At 36.5% G+C, this 21,775-nt stretch overlaps 1 protein-coding gene across 5 annotated transcripts in view; it reads right to left on the bottom strand.

Annotated features, from left to right (window-relative positions):
- STRN3 (striatin 3) overlaps window positions 1-21,775 on the bottom strand; it is a 110,698-nt gene that overhangs the window by 51,567 nt on the left and 37,356 nt on the right. For 4 of the 5 annotated variants that reach the window (XM_049898721.1, XM_049898724.1, XM_049898722.1 and 1 more), the window contains exons 2-5: window positions 10,362-10,465; window positions 9,816-9,889; window positions 6,208-6,289; window positions 352-525 (exon numbers count right to left, since the gene is read on the bottom strand). In XM_049898721.1, the coding sequence (XP_049754678.1) occupies window positions 352-525; window positions 6,208-6,289; window positions 9,816-9,889; window positions 10,362-10,465 (434 nt within the window). Of the gene's footprint in view, window positions 1-351; window positions 526-6,207; window positions 6,290-9,815; window positions 9,890-10,361; window positions 10,466-17,430; window positions 18,367-21,775 lie in introns of those variants that run through there. The other variant, XM_049898725.1, reaches the window with a different exon arrangement.

The following is a 21,775-nucleotide window of genomic DNA, read 5'->3' on the forward strand; positions in this document are numbered from 1 at the left end:
CAGAGTAGCATTACAATTCATTGAAAATATTCCAGCTAAAATTTTAAAAAATCAGGATGTTAAAATAGCCCAGAACTACATGAAATCATCCTTAATTTTTTATTTTAATTCTGCACCTATTTCAGAACTACAGATATTCTCTTGGCATTGAAACTTAATATAGGTAATTTAAAAAGCACTTTAATAGAAAATGTAATATGTTCATGGCACTAATGGGGGGAGGACAGAGGGGAGAAGAAGTGTTTAAATCTCAACCCTATTTGCTTTAAAAATTAACAATGGTAACAAGGAGCTAGAAAATATGTAATATTGATTTTATAAAAAATGTTAATCTACAAATATAATTCATACCTTTTGATTTCTTGTCCTTTTGGTTTAGGAGATTCACCTCCATTCAGGATCTGTTCTAAATTTTTTGTTTCTACTGATCCGTTTGGTTCTGAATTGGATAGTCCAAGTAATGACCTTACCCGCTGAGACCGTACATCTAATATTGTATCTGTGTAACCTACTTCCTGAAGATATCTATAAAAGAAAATTAAAAATATTAAATTCCACATAGTATAAGCAACTGTCGAGACTCAAAATGTTAACAATTTTTACAAAAGCCCATAAGCCTATAAAATGTATTCTTTCTTGTCTTAATAACTTTCTTTTCTACAGACTAGTTCCACTTCTATAAGAATAATGCCAATTGTAAACCAAAATTTAAATAAGAGCTTATAGTATGGCTGACATTGATTAAGAGCCATTTATGTGAAACCTATAAAGCCTTTGAGCCTTAAAAAGCTTTCAAAAGTCAACAGCATATTTATATGTGTGTATGTATGTATGTACATGTACTTTTTTTCCTTTAAAATGTCCAGAGAATGGTAGAGAATAAGTAGAACTGAATCACAGAACAGTGACACACTAAACCTGGGGTTCTTAACCAGAGTTTGATGGACCAGCTACTTACTTGTCCTTCTAGGATCTAAAATCCCACAGTATTCCTCTAGTTCTGTGGTTTTCAAGCTTTCTCTGTGTTTAAACCAGAGAGCTTAACCCAAGATCCAGGATGAGACTGGAAAAAAGCCGGGGGGGGGGTGGGCATCATGACATACAGATAATGACAGTCAAGAATGGCTTTGTGTGACAAGTTAAAGAATTTCTCCCTAAAGTATTTGAGGGGCTAATAAAGGATTCTAAAAAGGAACCTTAAATGCTGCTGGAAAAAGGAGATTTTTAGGTGAAGGCTGATGTTATGTATTAAACTGTATCCCCTGAAAAATTATGTTAAATTCTAACGCCTATACAAGCATATATGACCCTGTTTGGAAATAGGGGGGTCTTTGTTGCTGCTGTGATATTAATGAGATCATACCAGAGTAGGATGGATCCTAAACCATATAAAATAGACACAGACACACACGTGTGAAAATGGAAGCAGATTAATATAGAAGGCCAGAAATACCAAGGCTTGCTGGCAGCCAAGGGAAACTCAAATAGACAAAGAGCAGCCTTTCCCTAGAGCTGATGCCCAGAATTCAGACTTCTGGGCCCCAGAAGTGTTAGAAAATAAATTTCTGTTCTTTAAAGTCATTCACTTCTGGTATTTTTTGTTACCGCAGCACTAGAAAATTAAGACATCTGATGACAGGAAGACAAATTAGGACACTGAGCACAGCAAGAAGCAAAAATGGAAAAAGGACATAAATATGAGAAAAATAAGTAAGGCATAATCTTTGGGACTTGGTGCACAAATAAATGTGGCAGTAGAATGAGAAAAGATGCAAGAGTTCTGGAAAATTTTCAGGCTTCTACCTTGGAAGGCTGACATGGTGAATAAAAGGTCAGAATCAGGTTTATAGGGTACCTATTAGACAGCCCTGATGACACAGTGGTTAAGAGACCAGCTGCTAACCAAAAGGTTGGCAGTTTGAATCCACCAGCCACTCTGCTGAAACCCTCTAGAGCAGTTCTACTCTGTCCTATAGGGTCGCTGTGAATCAGAATCGGCTCGATGGCAGCAAGGTTGCTTTTCTGGTTTTTTGGTATTAGACAACCAAGGAGTCCTGGTGGTACAGTGGTTAAGCACTCAGCTGCTAACCAAAAGGTTGGCAGTTCGAACCTACCAGCCGCTCCGCAGGAGAAAGATGTGGCAGTCTGCTTCTGTGAAGATTTACAACCTTGGAAACCCTATAACCTAGTGCCATCGAGTCGATTCCGATTCATAGCGACCCTATAGGACAGAGCAGAACTGCCCCACAGAGTTTCCAAGGAGCGCCTGGCAGATTCAAACTGCTGACCCTTTGATTAGCAGCCATAGCACTTAACCACTACACCACCAGGGTTTCCTGGAAACCCTATAGGGCAGTTCTATTCCATCCTATAGGGTTGCTGTGAATGGGAATCGACACAATGGCAACAAGTCTGGTTAGGCTTTATCAGACAACCACATAGTGTGTATGAAACAATCAAGTGACAATGTTTATGAGGCACTTGGATAAAAAAGGTCAAAAGCTGAGAAGAGACTGGACTAGGTATAGAGTCATCAGCGTTTGGTGGTATTTAAAGCCATGGATTTACGTGAAGTAACCCAGAGAAAAAGTATATATAACATCAGAAAGCTTAGGGATACAACATCTAAAAGGCTAGAAGAATAAGAGAAACTCAAGGGAAAAATGAAAACGAACTATGAAATCGGGGGAAAAAATAATAGCAGAGAGTGGTGTGATGGAAGCAAAAAAAAAAAAAAAGGAATGAATAGTTAATGCCAAATGTTTCCAAGAGAGCAAATATGAACATAAAAAGTCTCCTGAACACGTTTGTCTGCGTTAGCTTTAGCAGAACACCAAAATAGAAAACGGGAGGAAAATGCATGAAGATTAACTAAAAGGTTAGTGATGGTGATGGCTGAACGACATGATGAATGTAATTAATGTCACTAAATTGTACACATAAACATGGATGAAATGGCCAATGTTTTGTTATATATTTTTTACTACACTTAAAAAAAATAGGGAGTACCCTGCCATATGGAGAAAGCTGGTAGAAAAGTATAAAGCTGATAAAATGAGGAAAAGAAACCAGAGAACAGACTGCAACCTGGCGTTTCCTAACCCTGAGATGTCCTCAGAGCCACTCCAGACTTCCTGACACTTAGTTTTCCAGCACTTCTCTCAATTCTGCTTGTGACCCCACCATTCTTCAAATCAATCTGTTTTTGCTAAACCTTGTTCAAGTTCTAATCCTGACTGATAAAGATCTCCTTTAATGGAACATGAGAAACTAAGGTGCTGGGTATGAAATTTAAATACATTTACAGAAAGGAAAGCAGTTTAAGTTTAGGGAACTCTCACCCCATAGCCTTTGTTTTCAGTGAAGTAGAACCTGAAGTACTCTAAGGAGAGTAAGAGGGAATGGGCTAAGATGTGGTAAAAGTTTAGAATATCTACTGAGGGCAATGGGAGTGGGAGGTGACCAGGGCTATAAAGCTTGTCTATAATGTTTGGACAGGAAACCATGAATATATAATGGAAATCACGTGACTTTGTGATTTAAGAATTAATTAGACACAGAAGAATCAGACAGTAAGACTAAACTAGGGTTGGAGATTTGCAGGCAGGTTCAGCAGAATGACTGGGGCAGAATGGGAGATAAGAAGTGTGTGGCAAGAAAGTTAAAGGTACTAGCAAAAGAGTGATGGAGCATGGGGTCTATGCTGGACTTGGGGAAAACAAAATAAAACCAACCACAGAGAAAGAAGACAGGAAAGAAAATTAAACAGTCTGAGGTCTAAAGATGAAGCTATGGCCAGAAGGCAAATAACATGGGAACTGGACTGAAGTGGTTGAATACGACTGTCCAGTCATGGACTACTTCAGAGGTAGAGTAGTTCGAGGTAATTATAAGGTCCAGGGTGTGACCACATTTCACTGGGTTACTGAAGGGCAGCTAAAGATACCTATAGTTAAGAAGGTTGAATAATTGTAAATTACCCAGAGTATCAGTAGAACACAAGTACCAAAGTTTTCAGTATATAAAGGAAAAGAACAAATAAAAGACAACAAACAAGATTCACCACAGAAGTACTTCCAATACATACGTATACCCATGTTCCTTGCAGCATTGTTCCTAATAGCAAAAAGATGGAAAACAACCTAGATGCCCATCAACAGATGAATGGATAAACTGGCACATACACACAATGGAATACTACACAACAATAAAGAACGATGAATCTGTGAAGCATCTCATAACATGTATCAATCTGGAGGACATTATACTAAGTGAAATAAGTCAATCACAAAAGGACAAATATTGTATAAGACCACTACTATAAAAACTCATGAAAAGGTTTACAAACAAAAAGAAACAATCTTTGATGGTTATGAGGTGGAGGGGGGAGAAGTAGGGATGGAAAAACACTAAATAGACAATAGATAAGTGGTAACTTTGGTGAAGGGTAAGACAGTACTCAATACTGGGGAAGCCAGCACCACCTGTACAAGGCAAGGTCATGGAAGCTCCACGGATACATTCAAACTCCCTGACGGACTGAACTGCTAGGCCAAGGGCTATGGGGACCATGGTCTTGGGGAACATTTAGCTCAATTGGTATAACATAGTTTGTAAAAGAAAATGTTCTACATCCTACTTTGGTGAGTAGCGTCTGGAGTCTTCAAAGCCTATGAGCAGCCATCTAGGATACTCCACTGGTCTCACCCCTTCAGGAGCAAGGAAGAATAAAGAAAACTAAAGACACAAGGGAAAGATTAGTCCAAAGGACTAATGGACCACATCTACCACAATCTCCACCAGACTGTGTCCAGAGCAACTAGATGGTGCCCGGCTACCACCACTGACTGCTCTGACAGGGATCACAATAGAGGGTCCCGGACAGAGCTGCAGAAAAATGTAGAACAAAATTCTAACTCAAAAAGTAAGACCAGGCTTGCTGGCCTGACCAAGACTGGAGAAACCCTGAGAGTATGGCCCTCAGACACCCTTTTAGCTCAGTAATGAAGTCACTCCTGAGCGTCACCCTTCAGCCAAAGATTGAACAGGCCCATGGAATAATACAAGACTAAAGGGGCACACCAGCCCTGGGGTGGGGACTGGAAGTAGGAAGGAACAAGAAAGCTGGTAATAGGGATCTCAGGGTTGAGAAGGGAGAGTGTTGACATGTCGTGGGGTTGTTAACCAACCTCATACAATAATGTGTGTGCTAACCGTTTGATGAGGAACTAGTTTGTTCTGTAAACCTTCATTTAAAGTCAATTAAAAAAAAACATTTTCAATATAGCAAAGAAGTAAACATCAAAATGGTTGCTCAAAAGCTCACTTTAGTTTCAAATCCTCATGGAAACCAGACTTACTAGATCTACTGAGACCGAGTGAACTCCTGGATCTATTGCCTGGAAACAATTTTTAAACCCTGAACCAAAACTATTCCATAAAGTCATTTTTAAACTATAGTTTAGCTCAATTAATAAAGAATGTTTGCCTTGAGCACTGTGCTTTTTAAAGAATTATCTACATGAGATCAAATTGATAATAGTAACCCTAAAGCTCAGACGAGAACTTTACGGGGCAGTGTAAGCTAACAGTGATGAACCAATATGGGTGGAAACAGGACGGTGACACAATGTGAGTATATAACCTTTGTCCTTGATCTGCACATTTAAAAACTGCTCAACAGTTGTATGTTTTGTTATATTTTCACACACACACACACACACACACACAAATCTTGACTAAATAATTAATGTCACTGAATCATACAATGAAATATAGTTAAAATGGCAAAGTTTTTTCTATTTTACCAAAATTAAAAAAAAAAAAAAACTCAACAAAAACCAGGGTTTGACAAACCATTTCTGTAAAGTTTCAAATAATCAGTTAAAAATCCTCCTCTAAGTCAGTCACAACCCACTTAAACAAAACTCTAATATGTGAATTTGGCAGTGACAGGGATGGAGGGTGTCTAGAAGTATGAACTATATACTGTTTCCGTTCTGGCGTTTGCCAAGGCTTTTGGACATTCTATATAAGAAAATGACATCTCCCCAAAATGGAGAAAACAAACTTTTAAAAGACCCAAGAAGCAATATGAAAAAATATACAGTATTTTGTTCCATTACGATAACTTTTTACTTGCAAAGTAAATATAAGCACTTTCGTATGTATATCCTTAAAGAAAGCTGAAAATAAACCATTACTCACTGTCGTAACAGCTGTCTGCCTTGCTTCCATGTTAGCTGGCTATTCTGAGGTGCTGTGGGAGCCTCTGTGTCTTTGGTTTCTTCTAAAAATGTTTAAAAAAAGTTTCACACCCGTTATTTCAACTCTTGGAAATACTGCCAAACTTCTCTTAGGGATAAGTTTCCATAAAAATATACCTAAATAAAGCCAGGGTGGAAAGGGAAAGGGCGAGAGTACTGACACAATGTGGGGATTACAACCAATGTCACAAAACAATTTATGTATAAATTTTTTAATGAGAAACTAGTTTGCACTGTAAACTTTCACCTAAGGCACAATAAAATTAAATACATGTACATATATAATATACACACCTAAATTTTTTTAAACAGCAGAAGTTAACTTTTATTATCTCCTGTGGGTCCCTCATTTTTGTATTTGTCCCAATAACCTAAAAATCTAGAGCCGAATTGAGAAACAAAAGTGTTATTAATGCCAGGGATTCAAAAATCAAAGGCCCAGGCTTCCAATGAAATATTATTAGAAATAAGATTTTTTTTCTTTTCTTTTTTTAGTTACTAGAATTCTGCTGGGATTAAAAAAGCTTATGAAATTGAAAGGTTATATTTATATAAGATATTCAAAGTCAACACTGTTCAGATTACGTATATATAAAAACACTAACTTAATTTTGAGTCTGTATCACTAGACTCATCAAGACTTTATCTAGTCAATTTCATTTTTATAATCAAGTTAAACCAGAAAAGTTTTTACTAACATTCCAAATTATCTTAAATGTTATGGTGTCAATAGTTCTCCTGTTTATTTTTCTATTTATAACATTTTATTTATCTTTTAATCACATAAATACATACTTATTGGAGAAGAAAGAATACGTTTAAAAAAAAAAAAAAAAACTGCCCAAAATCCTATCACTAAAACTTAACAACTGGTAGGACTTTAAAGTCTATCATTCCATAATTCCCCTCTTGAAAATACATACATATTCCTTTAAAAAAAAAAGGGGGGGGGTCCAGCGTACATACTGCACTGTAAGTTGCTGTGACATTTAATGTATCTTGAACATCTTCTCTATGGCAATAAATATGGCTTAACATCATATGAAATGGTTATATAATATTCCATAGGAAGTATATACCTATTTAATTTAACCAGTCCCCTAATGCTGAAACTGATTTCCAGTTTTTCACTATTACAAATAATGTAGGTAAGGACATTCTTGAATTATATCATTAAGTGTACAGCTCAGTGGGTTTTTGAAAACATCCGAGTAACCAGCAACTAGATGAAGAAACAAAACATTATCAACACCCTGCAAAACTTCCCCTTGTCCCCTTTTACAGGCACTAGCCACTCCCAAAAGGGTATCAACACTATCCTGATTTCTAAAAACTGAATTGATTTTTTTATCAATTTTCAATTTAACACGACTCATCCATGCTGCTGAGTTTAGTTGTAGTTTGTTCATCTTTGTTGCTAAATGGCATTGTTATGTTAATCTATTTCAATATTTATCTAGTCTAATGCTGAAGGACATTTCATCTGTTTCTGATTTTCTACTATTACAAATGATACTATGAACATTCTTACATATGTCTTACAGTAAACATAATGCATTTATAAGAATGGAAAATCCAGAAGTGGAATTACTGGGTCATAGGGTATGCTATGTTCCCTTTAGTAGATACTGACAAGTCACATTCAGAGCAGCAACACCAGTGTCCACATCTTCAGCGACACCTGGAATTGTCTCTTTTTTCATTTGAGATATTCTTGTAGGTGTCTAATTGTATCAGTGTGCTGTTTTACTATGGTATATAGGAGCTCTTTATGTATTTGGATACAACCGATTTTATAGGATAGGGCTTAAGATATACGTATCTTTGAATTACTAAGAGAGATATATAAAAACTTGCATAACTTATACTTCTATTGAATTAGTATTTTGCCCCTTTTCTCTTTTTTATATTTTGGTTTATTTTGGGAGCACATAAAAGGCAATCCTGTTTCATTTACTATTTATATCCACATATATTTTGATGTAAATAATTTTATTCCATTTTGTTTGCATGGTCTATAGTTGCCCAACCTTTTAGACACTATTCACTAAACATCCTGAACAGCTTTTCTAAATTAGTAAACACAACTACCTTTGTTATTATTGTGCCTCTTATAAATAAAATATTTCAATTTTATATTATTCCTCAATTTTAGGAAATTTTAATATTCACTCTTGCTTTTCCAAGAAGAGACCATAATATCATTACCTAGCATCAGAGTGAGCCTACATAACCAAAGGGAAGCCATGCTGCTCCCATCTATGCCTCTTGATTTTACAGCTGAAGATAACTGAAAGATATGATAAAAGGTTCTACTGCTAAAACCGGATTTGGAGAAGACCCTAAAACAGATCATCTGCAAGTTGTATGTTTTTTCCAAGTTCTACGTATTTCACAATGAACTAAAAACCAATTAGCTAAATTTTAAAAATTTACTACAACACTTAAAAAAAAAAAATTTTTATTTTTCCTGCTTTTGACTTTATTAGGTATAGAAACATGTAGGAAAGACAAAAAAAACTGTGTATCTAAATAAAGAATGAACACAATTTTTCTTGCCTTAGTAATCAGTATCCAAGAATAACATAGGCTTCAATTTGACTCCACCATCAAAAGTGTGTGAATTCTAAATATACCTGAGGAATAAAATATTGCCAGTAATATTACCAAATTATGTAAAATGCAAAATAAAACTTTCTTTACTAATTAGATTCTTTTACACTTTTCAAATTATAATCGCACGAAACCCTAACATTAACATTAAACTTGTTAGCTCTTTCCTATATTCAGCCCTCTCTTCCCTGCATAATTTTTCATCAGATACTACTCTCATACCTACTATCTGCTTAGGAAAGAGTGAGGCCAAATGGAGGTAATTTTTTCCTTCTCTCTTATCAAATTTCTAATATTTTTAGTACTGAACTGAGCTGATCAGTTTTTCCTGATAAAAAAAACTTATTAATAATAAAAACTAAATTTATGTAGGATGGGTCAATCATTACCTACAGGTGAAAAAAGTTACTGTATTGCCTTCCAGCTCTAATTACTATAAAAATGCACCCCAGTTATAAATAAGTTCCAAAGCAGGGAAAATCAAATAGGACAAGTAACATCAGAGTGGAGATCTAGATCAACCTACTAATTTTTATTCATTTAATACTTTTCTGCAAAATTCTAAACAGTATTACAATACTCATATTTGCTCCCAAAATTCTAGATGGTACAATAATTACCATATTCTACACAAATAACATGCACCTTCGCAGTTTGTTTGCCAACCACTCTCTCCCCCAGCAAGGTGTGCCAGCGCTCTATGCTAATTTTTTTACAGGGATATGAAAAAAAAATTGTGAAAATATCTTGAGGGGGAAAAGGATTGGCTGGCAAACAAACCTAGAAGGTGTGCATTTATTTGCAAAAAAGTAAGGTAATCCCCTAACAAATGCTATCAAAACAAAAATAAGGGTAGGGAAAACATATTTGTTACATAAAAATGAACATTAAACTAATTTTTCTTGAATTAAAAAAAAAAAGAAAATTCAAGTTTACCTGATTCAAAGGTTGGCATTTTCAAATCTCCCTGGTTCAGTTCTGTGCCATATTTTAATTTGTGGTATTTTGCCCTGAAATTTTAATAAACAAATTGTTTAAAGAATTTTTTTTGTTGTTTTTTTGTACAGTTAATTGCCTACTGTTATAGATTTCTCTAATAACAAAGCATAACGTGAATACCTATTTTTTTCAATTTTATTTGCAAATGGATGGGCAAAAAAATGTTACCTCTGTAAAAGAGGGGAAAAAAGGTAAATTACCCAGTAACAAACACGCCTCAAGTGGAAAAAAAAAAGATATATATATATATATATATTTTTTTTTTTGGTCTTTTTAGAAGAAAAATCAAAAATTTACATCCCATAACAAAACATATTATTTTACTGTGAAGATTTTCATCTATTTATTTTTTCTTTTCTCACATAAGAGTCAAATCAAAATATCACCTTGCATTTCAGCAGGGCTTTTATCTTTCAAATACATTGTACAATAGAGAATAATATTGATCTGCTTTGTTTTTATAAGAAACTGAGGCACACATACCTTTCTTGTTTTAATGCATATTCTAACATTTTTATTCTTCTTACTAAATCCTTCTTCAAGTTCTCTTGACCTTTTCTTTCTCCTTGCAAAAATGCTATCCGGGCCTAAAAATATAAAAGGTGCATTTCTTTTTTAATTTTTCCTTAACCATACATAGTAAAGGGATGAAAAAAAGGGGGAAAAAAAAAAACCCAAACCTGTTGCCGTCAAGTTGATTCCGACTCACAGCGACCCTATAAGACAGAGTAGAACTGCCCCCACAGGGTTTCCAAGGAGCACCTGGTGGATTCGATCTGCCAACCTTTCAGATAGCAACCATAGCTCTTAACCACTATGCCACCAGGGTTTCCAAAAGGAAAATAATGAATGTAAATTTCTTCTGTTTTATTTACTGCAGCAAGATTGGTCAACCAAACTTTGTTAAATAACATAATCACTTTAAAAGAAAACGATACACTGGCGATTGGTTGTACAACATGATGACTGTAAATAATGTCACTGAATTATACATGTAAAAAGGTAACTATAAATTAGTTATTTGTTTATAATCCTTAAAGTTCCTAATATTAATATTTAACCTTTACATAACCTTGAAAGGAAATTTTTTATAAATAAAAATTGCACCTAATTCCCACAACACAACTCAAAAAGAACTGAAAAGTAACATATTCACAAGTAGATATAGTTATTCCTCAAAATGAGATTACTAAAAATACTTAAGTTTTTTTCTTTTTTAATTGCCTTATTTCGTTATTTTCTGAAAGAGGCAATTTTCCACCTTTTTCTGGCCCTCCCCTGCATGTCAGCCTCCTTCACCCATCCCCACACTGCAAAATAATAGAGAAACTGGCATCTGAACGGGCAACTGAGCCATCAGGCACACGTGAACAACAAAACTTTCCATATGTGGCAGAATGCAAATATACCCGCAACTGCATATATTCAGTATGAGAAAGCTACTTAGTATGCTACATTATCATTAGAAAATTTTTAATGAATCGAACAAATGAATTCAGCTGAATAAGTCAACCCATTAAGTTAGGATGTATTTACTTCTATAACAGAAATATACCAGCCAAGCAGACCAACTAAATCAAGTTGACTAACGTAAGCACTTTAGTAATAATGCCTGTCATAAAAAAAAAATCTGATCATTGTGAAAAATTCAAATGAAATCATCCACAACTCCTCAGAAGTTATAAAGAGCTATATAGCAGTTCTAAATACAAGTATCAAAATAAAAATGAGTATGTTGGAGAAATGGTAAAGATTCAAAATCTGCTAGTCTTAGAGCCTCAAGAAAACAACTGCATTTTACCCTCTTAAGCTAACAAGCAAAAGTAAAAAATGTCAATTTCATTATACATCTTTCAAAGAAAGGTTCTGATTTTTCCCCTCACTGCAATAGCTGTTTTTTAAAAACCATGAATCACATCCTATAGAACTATTTACGTGACTCCAAGGCACAAAGAAGTACATCAGATGTGCATCTGATACAAAGGTTGGGGTTAAACAACAATTTCCAGATCTCATAAGCATTATACAATTAGCAGTGGAAAAAGTTCAATGCAGCTCATCTTATTCTGCTTCTTGAGAAACAGTAATTGGTAAAACAAAAAATAATAGAAGTAGTAACTGGTGATCTGCTGATTGAGAAAAGCATTGCAAACTAAATGAAAGTCATGTCTTCTATAACTTAAAAAAAATTACAAAGTGGTATGCTTCCTATTAGAATCTTCTGTTGTAAGAATTAGTTTTCACTTTCTTTTGCATTTTCATATTAGCAACCATCCATAATCACAGAATCTAATAAATTAAACAAACAAGGGCAAACCACACAAAAATGCAAGAATTCCAAAACAGCTCCTCAAACAGGGAGCCAAAGGGAGGTAATTCAAAAGGATTTAGGATACGGAAAATATGAAAATCCATTAAAATACAACCTTCAAAACAACGGCTTAAACAAAAATACCTGGCCATGGACTCACATGCGAAGACTTGCTAGTGACAGCTAGCAAGAAGACACGGACTTTAATTCTAAAACCACCAAGGAAGTGAATGCTGCTAACAATTTGAGTAACCTTGGAAGTGAACTCTTTCCCCAGAGCCTTGAGAAAAGAGCCCCGTCCGGCCAACACCTTGATTTTGGCCTTGTGAGACCCTAAGCAGAGAAGCCAGTTAAGCCCAATTGGACTTCTGAAATGGGTGTTGTTACCCAGCAATAATAAAAAAAAAAAAAAGAAAGAAAGAAAATCCCCGGCCAAAAAGCCAAATCCATTGCCATCGGGTCGATTCCAACTCACAGGGACCCTACAGGACACAGCAGAACTGCCCCAAAGGGTTTCCACAGCTGTGAATCTTTATGGAAGCAGACTACTGTATCTTTCTCTCTCTCCCATGGAACGGCTGGTGGGTTCAAACCGCTGACCTTTGGTTAGCAGCCAGCGCTTAACCACTGCACCACCAGGGCTCCTCAAAATACCTGGAAGTGGGGCGGCGGGGGGGGGGGGGGCAGTTTGCAGATGACAGAGAAGGCACAAGAACTGGAAGCGACCTTGTAACCTTATATGACGAAGTACATAGAGGGGGAAACCCTGGTGGAGTAGTGGTTAAGTGCCACGGCTGCTAACCAAAGGGTCAGCAGTTTGAATCCTCCAGGCGCTCCTTGGAAACCCTATGGGGCAGTTCTACTCTGTCCTATACGGTCGCTATGAGTCAGAATCAACTCTACGGCACTGGGTTTTGGTTTTTTATGTAGAGGGTACCCTGACTGAAAAGATAAAAGGTTATCTTAGTCATCTTGTACTGCTATAACTGAAATACCACAAGTGGACGGCTTTAACAAAGAGAAATTTATTCTCTCACAGTCTAGTAAACTAGAGGTCCAAATTCAGGGTGCTGGCTCTAGGGGAAGGATTTTCTCTCTGTCAGCTCTGGAGGAAGGTCCTTGTCATCAATCTTCCCCAGTCAAGGAGCTTCTCAACGTAGGCGCCCCAAGTCCAAAGGACATGCTATTCTCCTGGTTCTTGTTTCTTGGTGGGATGAGGTCCCCATGCCTCTCTTTTATATGAAAAAGGGGCTGACTTAAAACCTCATCTTGTACATAGAGTCCTGCGCCTCATTAACATAACCGCCTCTAATCCTGCCTCATTAACATCACAGAGGAACAATTTACAACACAGAAAAATCGTATCAGATGACAAAATGGTAGACAATCACACAATACTGGGAGTCAAGGCCCGGCCAAGCTGACACATATTTTGGGGGGAAACAATTCAATGCATAACAAAGGTTATGTCTGACAGTGGTAATGATGACCAATTAAATAATAGATTTGGCACTTAGTAAAGGAACATTACTAGTAGACTTTTCAGCTATTTTTACAGGTCATTATCCCCTATTATAGCATCATCTCTGCAAATGAACACTTTAAAAAATAACTTCAAAAAATATTTACAATGGCATAAAACAATAAAAGTGTCTAGGAATAAACAAACAAAAAATATATTCAAGCCAACTTGTCAGACATGGATTGGACTGGACAATGGGTTGGAGAGAGATGCTGATGAGGAATGAGCTACTTGCATCAGGTGGACACTTGAGACTATGTTGGCATCTCCTGTCTGGAGGGGAGATGGGAGGGTAGAGGCTGTTAGAAACTGGCAAAACCGGTCACAAAAGGAGAGACTGGAAGGAGGGGGTTGGCTGACTCATTAGGGGGAGAGTAAATGGGAGTATGTAGTAAGGTGTATATAGGTTTATATGTGAGAGACTGACCTGATTTGTAAACTTTCACTTAAAGCACAATAAAAATTATTTTAAAAAATACATTCAAGATTTTTACACAAATACTTAAAAGTTTTAATTGTCATTGAAGACAACCTAAATTGAGTGGCAGACTCAATACTGTAAAAACATCAATTCTCACCCAAACTGGCCAAGAGATTTAATTTCAATCAAATTTCCAACTTGTTCTTGTGTATTTATAGAATTGGATAAGCTGATTCTAAAATTTACATAGAAATTCAAATTGTCAGGCACAGCCAAGAGAATTATAAAGAACTTACTCTACCAGACATTAAGGTGGAATATAAAGCTATAAAATTAAGGCAAAAACAGACAAACAGATCAAAGAAACAGAACAGAAAGACCAGAAAGAAATGAATTAATATAAGGACATGTGACTCATGACAAAGATGTGCAGTAAAGAACACTGAGGAAAGAATGATCACTTCAAAAACAGTGTTTGGTAACTTGGGTATCCACATGAGGGATAAAAATGAGAGTGCGCCTCTGACACTATAGGCATCAATCCCAGGAGGGTTACAGATCCAAGTGTGAGGGCAGAACGCTGGCTCTTTAGAATATAATATACACCGTCACAGCCTCAAACTAAGGAAAGGTTTCTTAAATAACGCAAAAGCATTAACTACAAAGTGGTTAATTCATCATGTTACAAAAAAAAAAAAAAACACTTCTGTTCCAAGATAAAGCAAGGACTGGCAAAACTACCTGGCTTGAGGCCAGTTTTTGAACAGCCCTAGGGCTAAGAGTAGTTTTTAAATTTTTAAAGCATTGTAAAACAAGCCAACCAACACAGGTCCTCTCTGGCCTGCAAAGCCTAATACAGTATATTTACTACCTGGCCCCCGACAGAAATAGTTTGCCAACCTCTTTCACAGATAGGTAGGTAGGTTACACAGGTAGACAGACAATTTTCGGCAAGCAAGACTGTGTTAGCTGCATATCACAGGTTAATAACTCTTCCTCCAATCCTGGTGCCGTGTTCTTCTTCATACGGTCCAGCTTCACGTGTCATTTGTTGAGGATACAGCTTCAGTAAGTACGGTGAAATGATAAAACTCTGCTGCACATCTTTTCCAATCTTGAACCACATAGTACCCTCTTGCTCTGTTCAAATGATTGCCTCCTGACCCATATACAGGTTCCGCATGAGCACAATTAAGTGGTCTGGAATTCCCACTCTTCCTAATGTTACCCTAATTTGTTATGATCCACACACCCAAATACCTTCGTGGAGTTATTAAAACATAAGTAAGCATCTCTCTGGTATTGTCTACCTTTGGCCAAGATCCATCTGACATTAGCAGTGGCATCCCTTGTTCCACATCTTCAGAATCTGCCTTAACTTTTGGCAGTTCCCACATGGAGGAGCCCTAAATGTATACTCTAACTAAGCAGAAGAAACCCCGTGCCATTGAGTCAATTCCAACTCATAATCGATGCTATATATAGGACAGAGTAGAACTGCCCCACAGGGTTTCTAAGGAACAGCTGGTGGATTTGAACTGCTGATCTTTTGGATTAGAAGCTGAGCTCTTAACCACTACACCGACAGGGCTCCTTATAGGGTCGTTATAAATCAGAAGTGACCCGATGGCAACAGGTTTGGGTTTCTTTTTCTGAAGTAAAAGTCAGTCTGTAAAGGGTACATACTGTATGAATCTATACAACATTTTGGAAAAGGCAAAACTACACAGACAGTAAAATGATCAGTGGTTTCCAGGGACAGGAAAAAGTATGAGTAAGTGAACCACAGGGAATTTTAAGGGGCAATAAAACTATTCTATATGATACTGTTGACCCCTGGGTGACACAAATGGTTGCATATGGCTGCTAATCAAAAGGTTAGCAGTTCGAACTCACCCCGCAGCACTGCAGAAGGCCTGGCAATCTGCATCTGCAAAGATTACAGCCACGGAAACCCTACAGAGCTCAGTTTCGCTCTGTAACACGTGGAGATTACCATGAGTCTCAATCAATTCGACCCTAACGGATTTGTTTTTTTGGTATATGACACTGTAATACCGGATACTTGATTTAATGCATTTGTCAAAACCCAATGAACTCTACAACACAGAGTGAACCTTAATGTAAACTATGGGCTTTAGTTATTAATAATGTTATCAGTATTGGTTCATTAATTACAACAAATGTACCACACTGGTGCAACAGGAGATTTTGGCGGGGGGGGGGGGTGGGGGGGGAAGGGGTATATATGGAAACTCTATGCCATATGCTCAATTTTTCTGTAAATATAAAACTTTTCAAAAAGTAAAGTCACTTAATTTTTTAAAAGGCAAGCCACAGAGTGGAAGACATCTGCAAAACATACCTGAGAAATGCCTCATATTCATAATATATAATGATTAGCACTGCTACCCCCCCCAAAAGACACATCCCCTAATAGACAACAAAGCCTACTAAAAAAAAAGTCCAAAAAAAAAAGTGTAGGTCACAAGAAATCCAAATGGCCAATCACAATATGAAAATATTCTCAACCTTATTAGTAATCAGAGAAATGCAAATTAAAAGTACAAAAAGTAACACTATGGTACTGGTTAAGATATTTTGAATCTGACAATACTAATCGTTGAGAAGATATAAATCAACAGCAACTCTCATAAACTACTAATAGGACCATAAACTAATACAGCTTTGTTGGAGAAGTTTTGCTTTATCTACTAAAGGTAAGGACATAAACCAAACCACTGCCATCAAGTCAATTCCGACTCATAGCAACCCTATAGGACAGAGTAGAACTGCCCCATAAGAGTTTCCACAGAGCGGCTGGGAGATCTGAACTGCTGACCTTCTGGTTAGCAGCCATAATAACTCTTAACCACTATGCCACCAGGGTTTATACACACCCTAAAACCAAAAATCCCTAGATACATATCCAAATGCACTATGCATGTTCCAAGAGATATGTAAAAGAATATTCCCAGGGTCATTAGAGCAATCTGTACAATGACTAAAGGCAGCAAACAATCCAAATATCCATCAATTAGGGAACAAATTGTGGCATATTTGTACAATGAAATATTATACAGCAAAGAAAATAAACTACACATACACACGATACAGATAAATCAATGTAACTTAGAAAAAAAGCAAGACGCAAAAGACAACATTCTATTATGATTCCATTTATTTAAAGTTCACAGTCAGGCAAAACTAAACTATATATTGGAGCAATGCATACTTAAATGGTAAACAACAAAGAAAAGCAAAGCAAAGGTTACCAAAAAAGTCAGGTAGTTGTTACCTCTGGTGGAAACACACAGCAGTGATTAAGACAGGGCAGGCTGGAAGGGCTTCTGAGATGTTGGCAATGCTCTACTTCTGGATCTCTCCAGGGGTAGTATCATAGTTGTTCATTCTGAATAAACTGTTTAATTATATTTTATGTACTTTTCTCTAAATTAATTATATTTCACAATTAAAAAGCTTGAAATTTTAATCTCACTCTTAAGGATCTGATCTACAAGTATGCTTTTTATTGTGAAGATAAGGACAAAGACCAGGTCCTTCAGTTAAGGGAAGAAAAATATTCTACAATGAAATGTGTGGTTACTTCAAGTTAGAAAGAACTTTTTAAAGCAACATAAAATTTCACTTTTTTATTTGCCCAAATCAGTTAATTTCATGTTTCTAATTATTCTGATCTCGAGAATATAAGGTAATAGGATTAACTGGAAATTTATGACACATTTTGTAAATGCAGAAACTAGTATAGACATATTCCCAGATCCAATTCCAGCTGACAACCCAAGATAACAAATCCTATTGCCAATTTTCACCACAGCTTTTCTTCCTTTGACTGTAGCTAAAGGTGTTTATTTGGGACCATGTTTTATGTATCACCTAAATTTATTCAACAATGAGCAAAGAATTATCACATGAGAATCTAAATAAATTAGTTGATTTTTGGCGGCAGATAACTTTTTAACTGCCAATACCGCTAGAGGTCGCGAGTGCAAAACTTTCAACACTGATTCCATTGGTATCAGCCTGAAAGGTGACTGCACAATTAGGATAGTTTCCAGTTGTCTAAATAAAGAGTTATTTTCCTTAAAACAAAGAAATAAATTAAAAAATCTGCTTTATTACAAGAGTTTTCTTTAAACAAATTTTTAAACTAAACAGAAACATTAGAAATAGATGAGTTCTGTTTTACTTAATGATTTAAAACACTTATCACTTAAGAACTTGGAAATGTTTAGAAACTACATCATTAAATAGCAAACTTTAATGTCTAAAGAATTAAAAAAGAAACAAATAACTAGGTTTGGAAGCAAATTAAAGACAAATTCAGCTTACAGCAACTAATAATAAATTCATAATATCATTATTTAAAATATGAGGTTCTCAACAAATGTTAGTACTCTCTTCCCTTAATGGTCCACTAAAATTACACATGTGAATTCTGAGTATTTAAATACTTGGGGTTTAGCAATGTTCAGTTGTAAATAAGTTTAAAGAAATAAGTATAAATAGTTGTCTGAACCACTGACCTACTGATCATTGATAATATTCTGTATAAAGTAGAGAATGTCCAAAAAATCATATTATATAGATATTTCAAAAAATAGCTAATTATCAGAATCACTACAGTTTAGAATCTTTTCATTAAATAAATTATTAACTAAATCTTTGTTTCTTTATTCTCAATGACTGCATTTGTAACATTATTTATTTCTACTTTTTTTTTTTTTTACTTTTTAGGTGAAAGTTTACAGCACAAATTTATGTCTCATTCAAAATTTACACACACATTGTTTTGTGACATCGGTTGCAATTCCCACAACGTGACAGCATGCTACTCCTTTCCACTCTAGGTTCCTTGTATCATTTGCCCAGTTCCTGTCCCTTCCTGACTTCTCATCTGGCTTTTGGGCAGGAGTTGCCCATTTGATCTCATATTAGAATTAACCTTTGTATATCATTTAGTAATATACGCAGTCAGTCCCCCACCGAACAGGGTTTTTTCTGGCTTTTCAAGAATGGTTTAAAAAAGACAACTCCCAATATAAGGGAAGTCAGCACAACCCGATCAAGGCAAAGCCACAGAAGCTTCCTAAACTTATTCAAATACCTTGAGGGACCAAGTTACTGGCACTGAGGGCTGGGGACCATGGTCTTGGGGGACATCTAGATCAACTGGCATAACATGTTGTTGTTGTTAGGTGCCATCGAGTCGGTTCTGATTCTTAGAGACCCTACGTACAACAGAACAAAACACTGCCTGGTCCTGTGCCACCCTCACAACTGTTATGTTTGAGCCCACTGTTGCAGCTACCGTGTCAATCCATTCAGTTGACGGCGTTCCTCTTTTTTGCTGGCATAACACAGCCATAAAGAAAAAACAGTCATAAAGAAAACCTTGTCATAAAGAAAATGTACTACATCCTACTTTGGTGAGTAGCGTCTGCCGGCGGCCATCTAAAATAAATACATCTATTGGTCCCATAACATCTGGAGCAAAGGAGACTGAAGAAAACCAAAAACATCAGAAAAATATCAGTCCAAAGGACTAACGGACATGAACCAGGCCTCCACCAGCCAGAGCCTGGAAGAACTAGATAGTACCCAGCTACCACCACAGACCGATCTGACATAGATCACAACAGAGGATTCCAGATGGAGTGAGAGAAAAAAGGAAAAAAAAATTCAAATTCGCAAAAATAGATCAGACTTACTGGTTTGACAGACACTGGAAGAATCCCTGAGACTATGGCCCCTAGACATCCTGCTAACTCAGAAATGAAGCCACTCCTTAAGTCCACCTTTCAGCCAGTATTAGACGGGCCCATAAAACGAACATAACACACCTAAGTAACGTGCTTCTTGGTTCAATCAAGTGCATGAGACCACAAGGACAACACTGCCTGAAAGCAAAGACGGGAAGGCAGGGACAGGAAACCTAGACAGACAGACACGAGGAGCCCGCGGTATAAAGGGAAAGGGAGAGAGTGCTGATACACTGTGGAGATTGCAACCAATGTTACAAAATAATTTCCGTATAAATACTTGAATGAGGAAAAAATGGTTATTAAAAAATAAGCTTGCTTTCAATGGCTTATAAAATTTTTCATAGAATATTATTTTCCAGTTTTATAGACACGGAAGAATTCCAGGGAAAAGACAAACACTGACAAAATACCAAATTTCCCAAAGCAAAATATATACCCTATCCTTATCTCTTCAATTTATAACAGAGCCTAAAACAAAATTTAAAAAATCAAAACTACCATCATCCTCTTGAATTCCAATGCCATTTTACAAGGCAAAAATTCGTTTAAAGTATAAAAGATTTTAAATTTTCAACTTGCAACTCTGCATTCCCATAAATTCTAATTCATCTGGCATTTGAAACCATAAGCACCAGGTAAGTCCATTTTCCATAAATTCAGGAAGTTTTTTTTACCCCTTTGAGGTATAAAACTATAAGTCATTTTAATAGTACTTTCTAAAAACGCATTTCTTGAAATCTTGATCATCTTTTCAATCCGTTATAAACATCGTATATATTACAAGTGCATAAAAGCTCTGAAACGTTGCAAAAAAAAAAAAGTGAACTCAGGTATACCTCGTTTCATTGTGCTTTGCTTTACCATGCTTGCCAAATAACCGCATTTGTTACAAACTGAAGGTTTATGGCAACCCTGCATCCACCAAGTCTATCAGCACCATTTTTCCAACAGCATATGCTCACGTCATATCTCTGCATCACATATAGGTAATTCTGGCAATATTTCAAGCTTTGCCATCATTATTATATCTGTTATGATAATCTGTGATCAGTAATCTTTTATGTCACTATTCTAATTGTTTTGGGGCGGCACCACAAACGGCACCCATATGAGACAGCAAACTTAATGGATAAATGTCTGTTCTGACTGCTCCACTGACCAGCCATTCCTTCCCCACCCCCCAGCCCCATCCCTCTCCCTCTCCTTGGGCCTCCTTGTTTCCTGAGACATGACAATATTGAAATTGGGAGAGTTAGTAACCCTACGACAGCCTTTAAGTGTTCAAGCGAAAGGAAGAATCGCACATCTCTCTAAATAAAAAGCTAGAGATGGTTAAACTTAGTGAGGAAGCCATGTCAAAAGCTGAGACAGGCTGAAAGCTGGGCCTCACGCGCCAAACAGTTAACCAAGTTGTGAATGCAAAGGGAAAGTTCTTGAAGAAAATTAAAAGTGCTACTCCAGTGAACACACAAATGATAAGAAAGCAGAACAGCCTTAATTGCTGATATGGAGAAAGTTTTAGTGGTCTGGATAGAAGGTCAAAACAACCACAGCATGCCCTTAAGCCAAAGCCTAATCCAAAGCAAAGCCCTCTCTTCAATTCTGTGAAAGCTGCAGAAGAAAAGTTTGAAACTAGCCAGAGATCGGTTCAGGAAGTTTAAGGAAAGAAGCCATATCTGTAACATAAAAGTGCAACATGAAGTAGCAAGTACTGACGTAGAAGCTGCAGCGGGTTATGCGGAAGATCTAGCTCAGACAACTGATAAAGGCGGCTACACTGAACAATGGATTTTCAAGATGGACGCAACAGCCTTATACTAGAAGATGTCATCTAGAACTTTCACAGCTAGAGAGAAG

This window comes from Elephas maximus, chromosome 10, assembly GCF_024166365.1.
Source record: "Elephas maximus indicus isolate mEleMax1 chromosome 10, mEleMax1 primary haplotype, whole genome shotgun sequence".
Lineage (NCBI taxonomy): Eukaryota > Metazoa > Chordata > Mammalia > Proboscidea > Elephantidae > Elephas > Elephas maximus.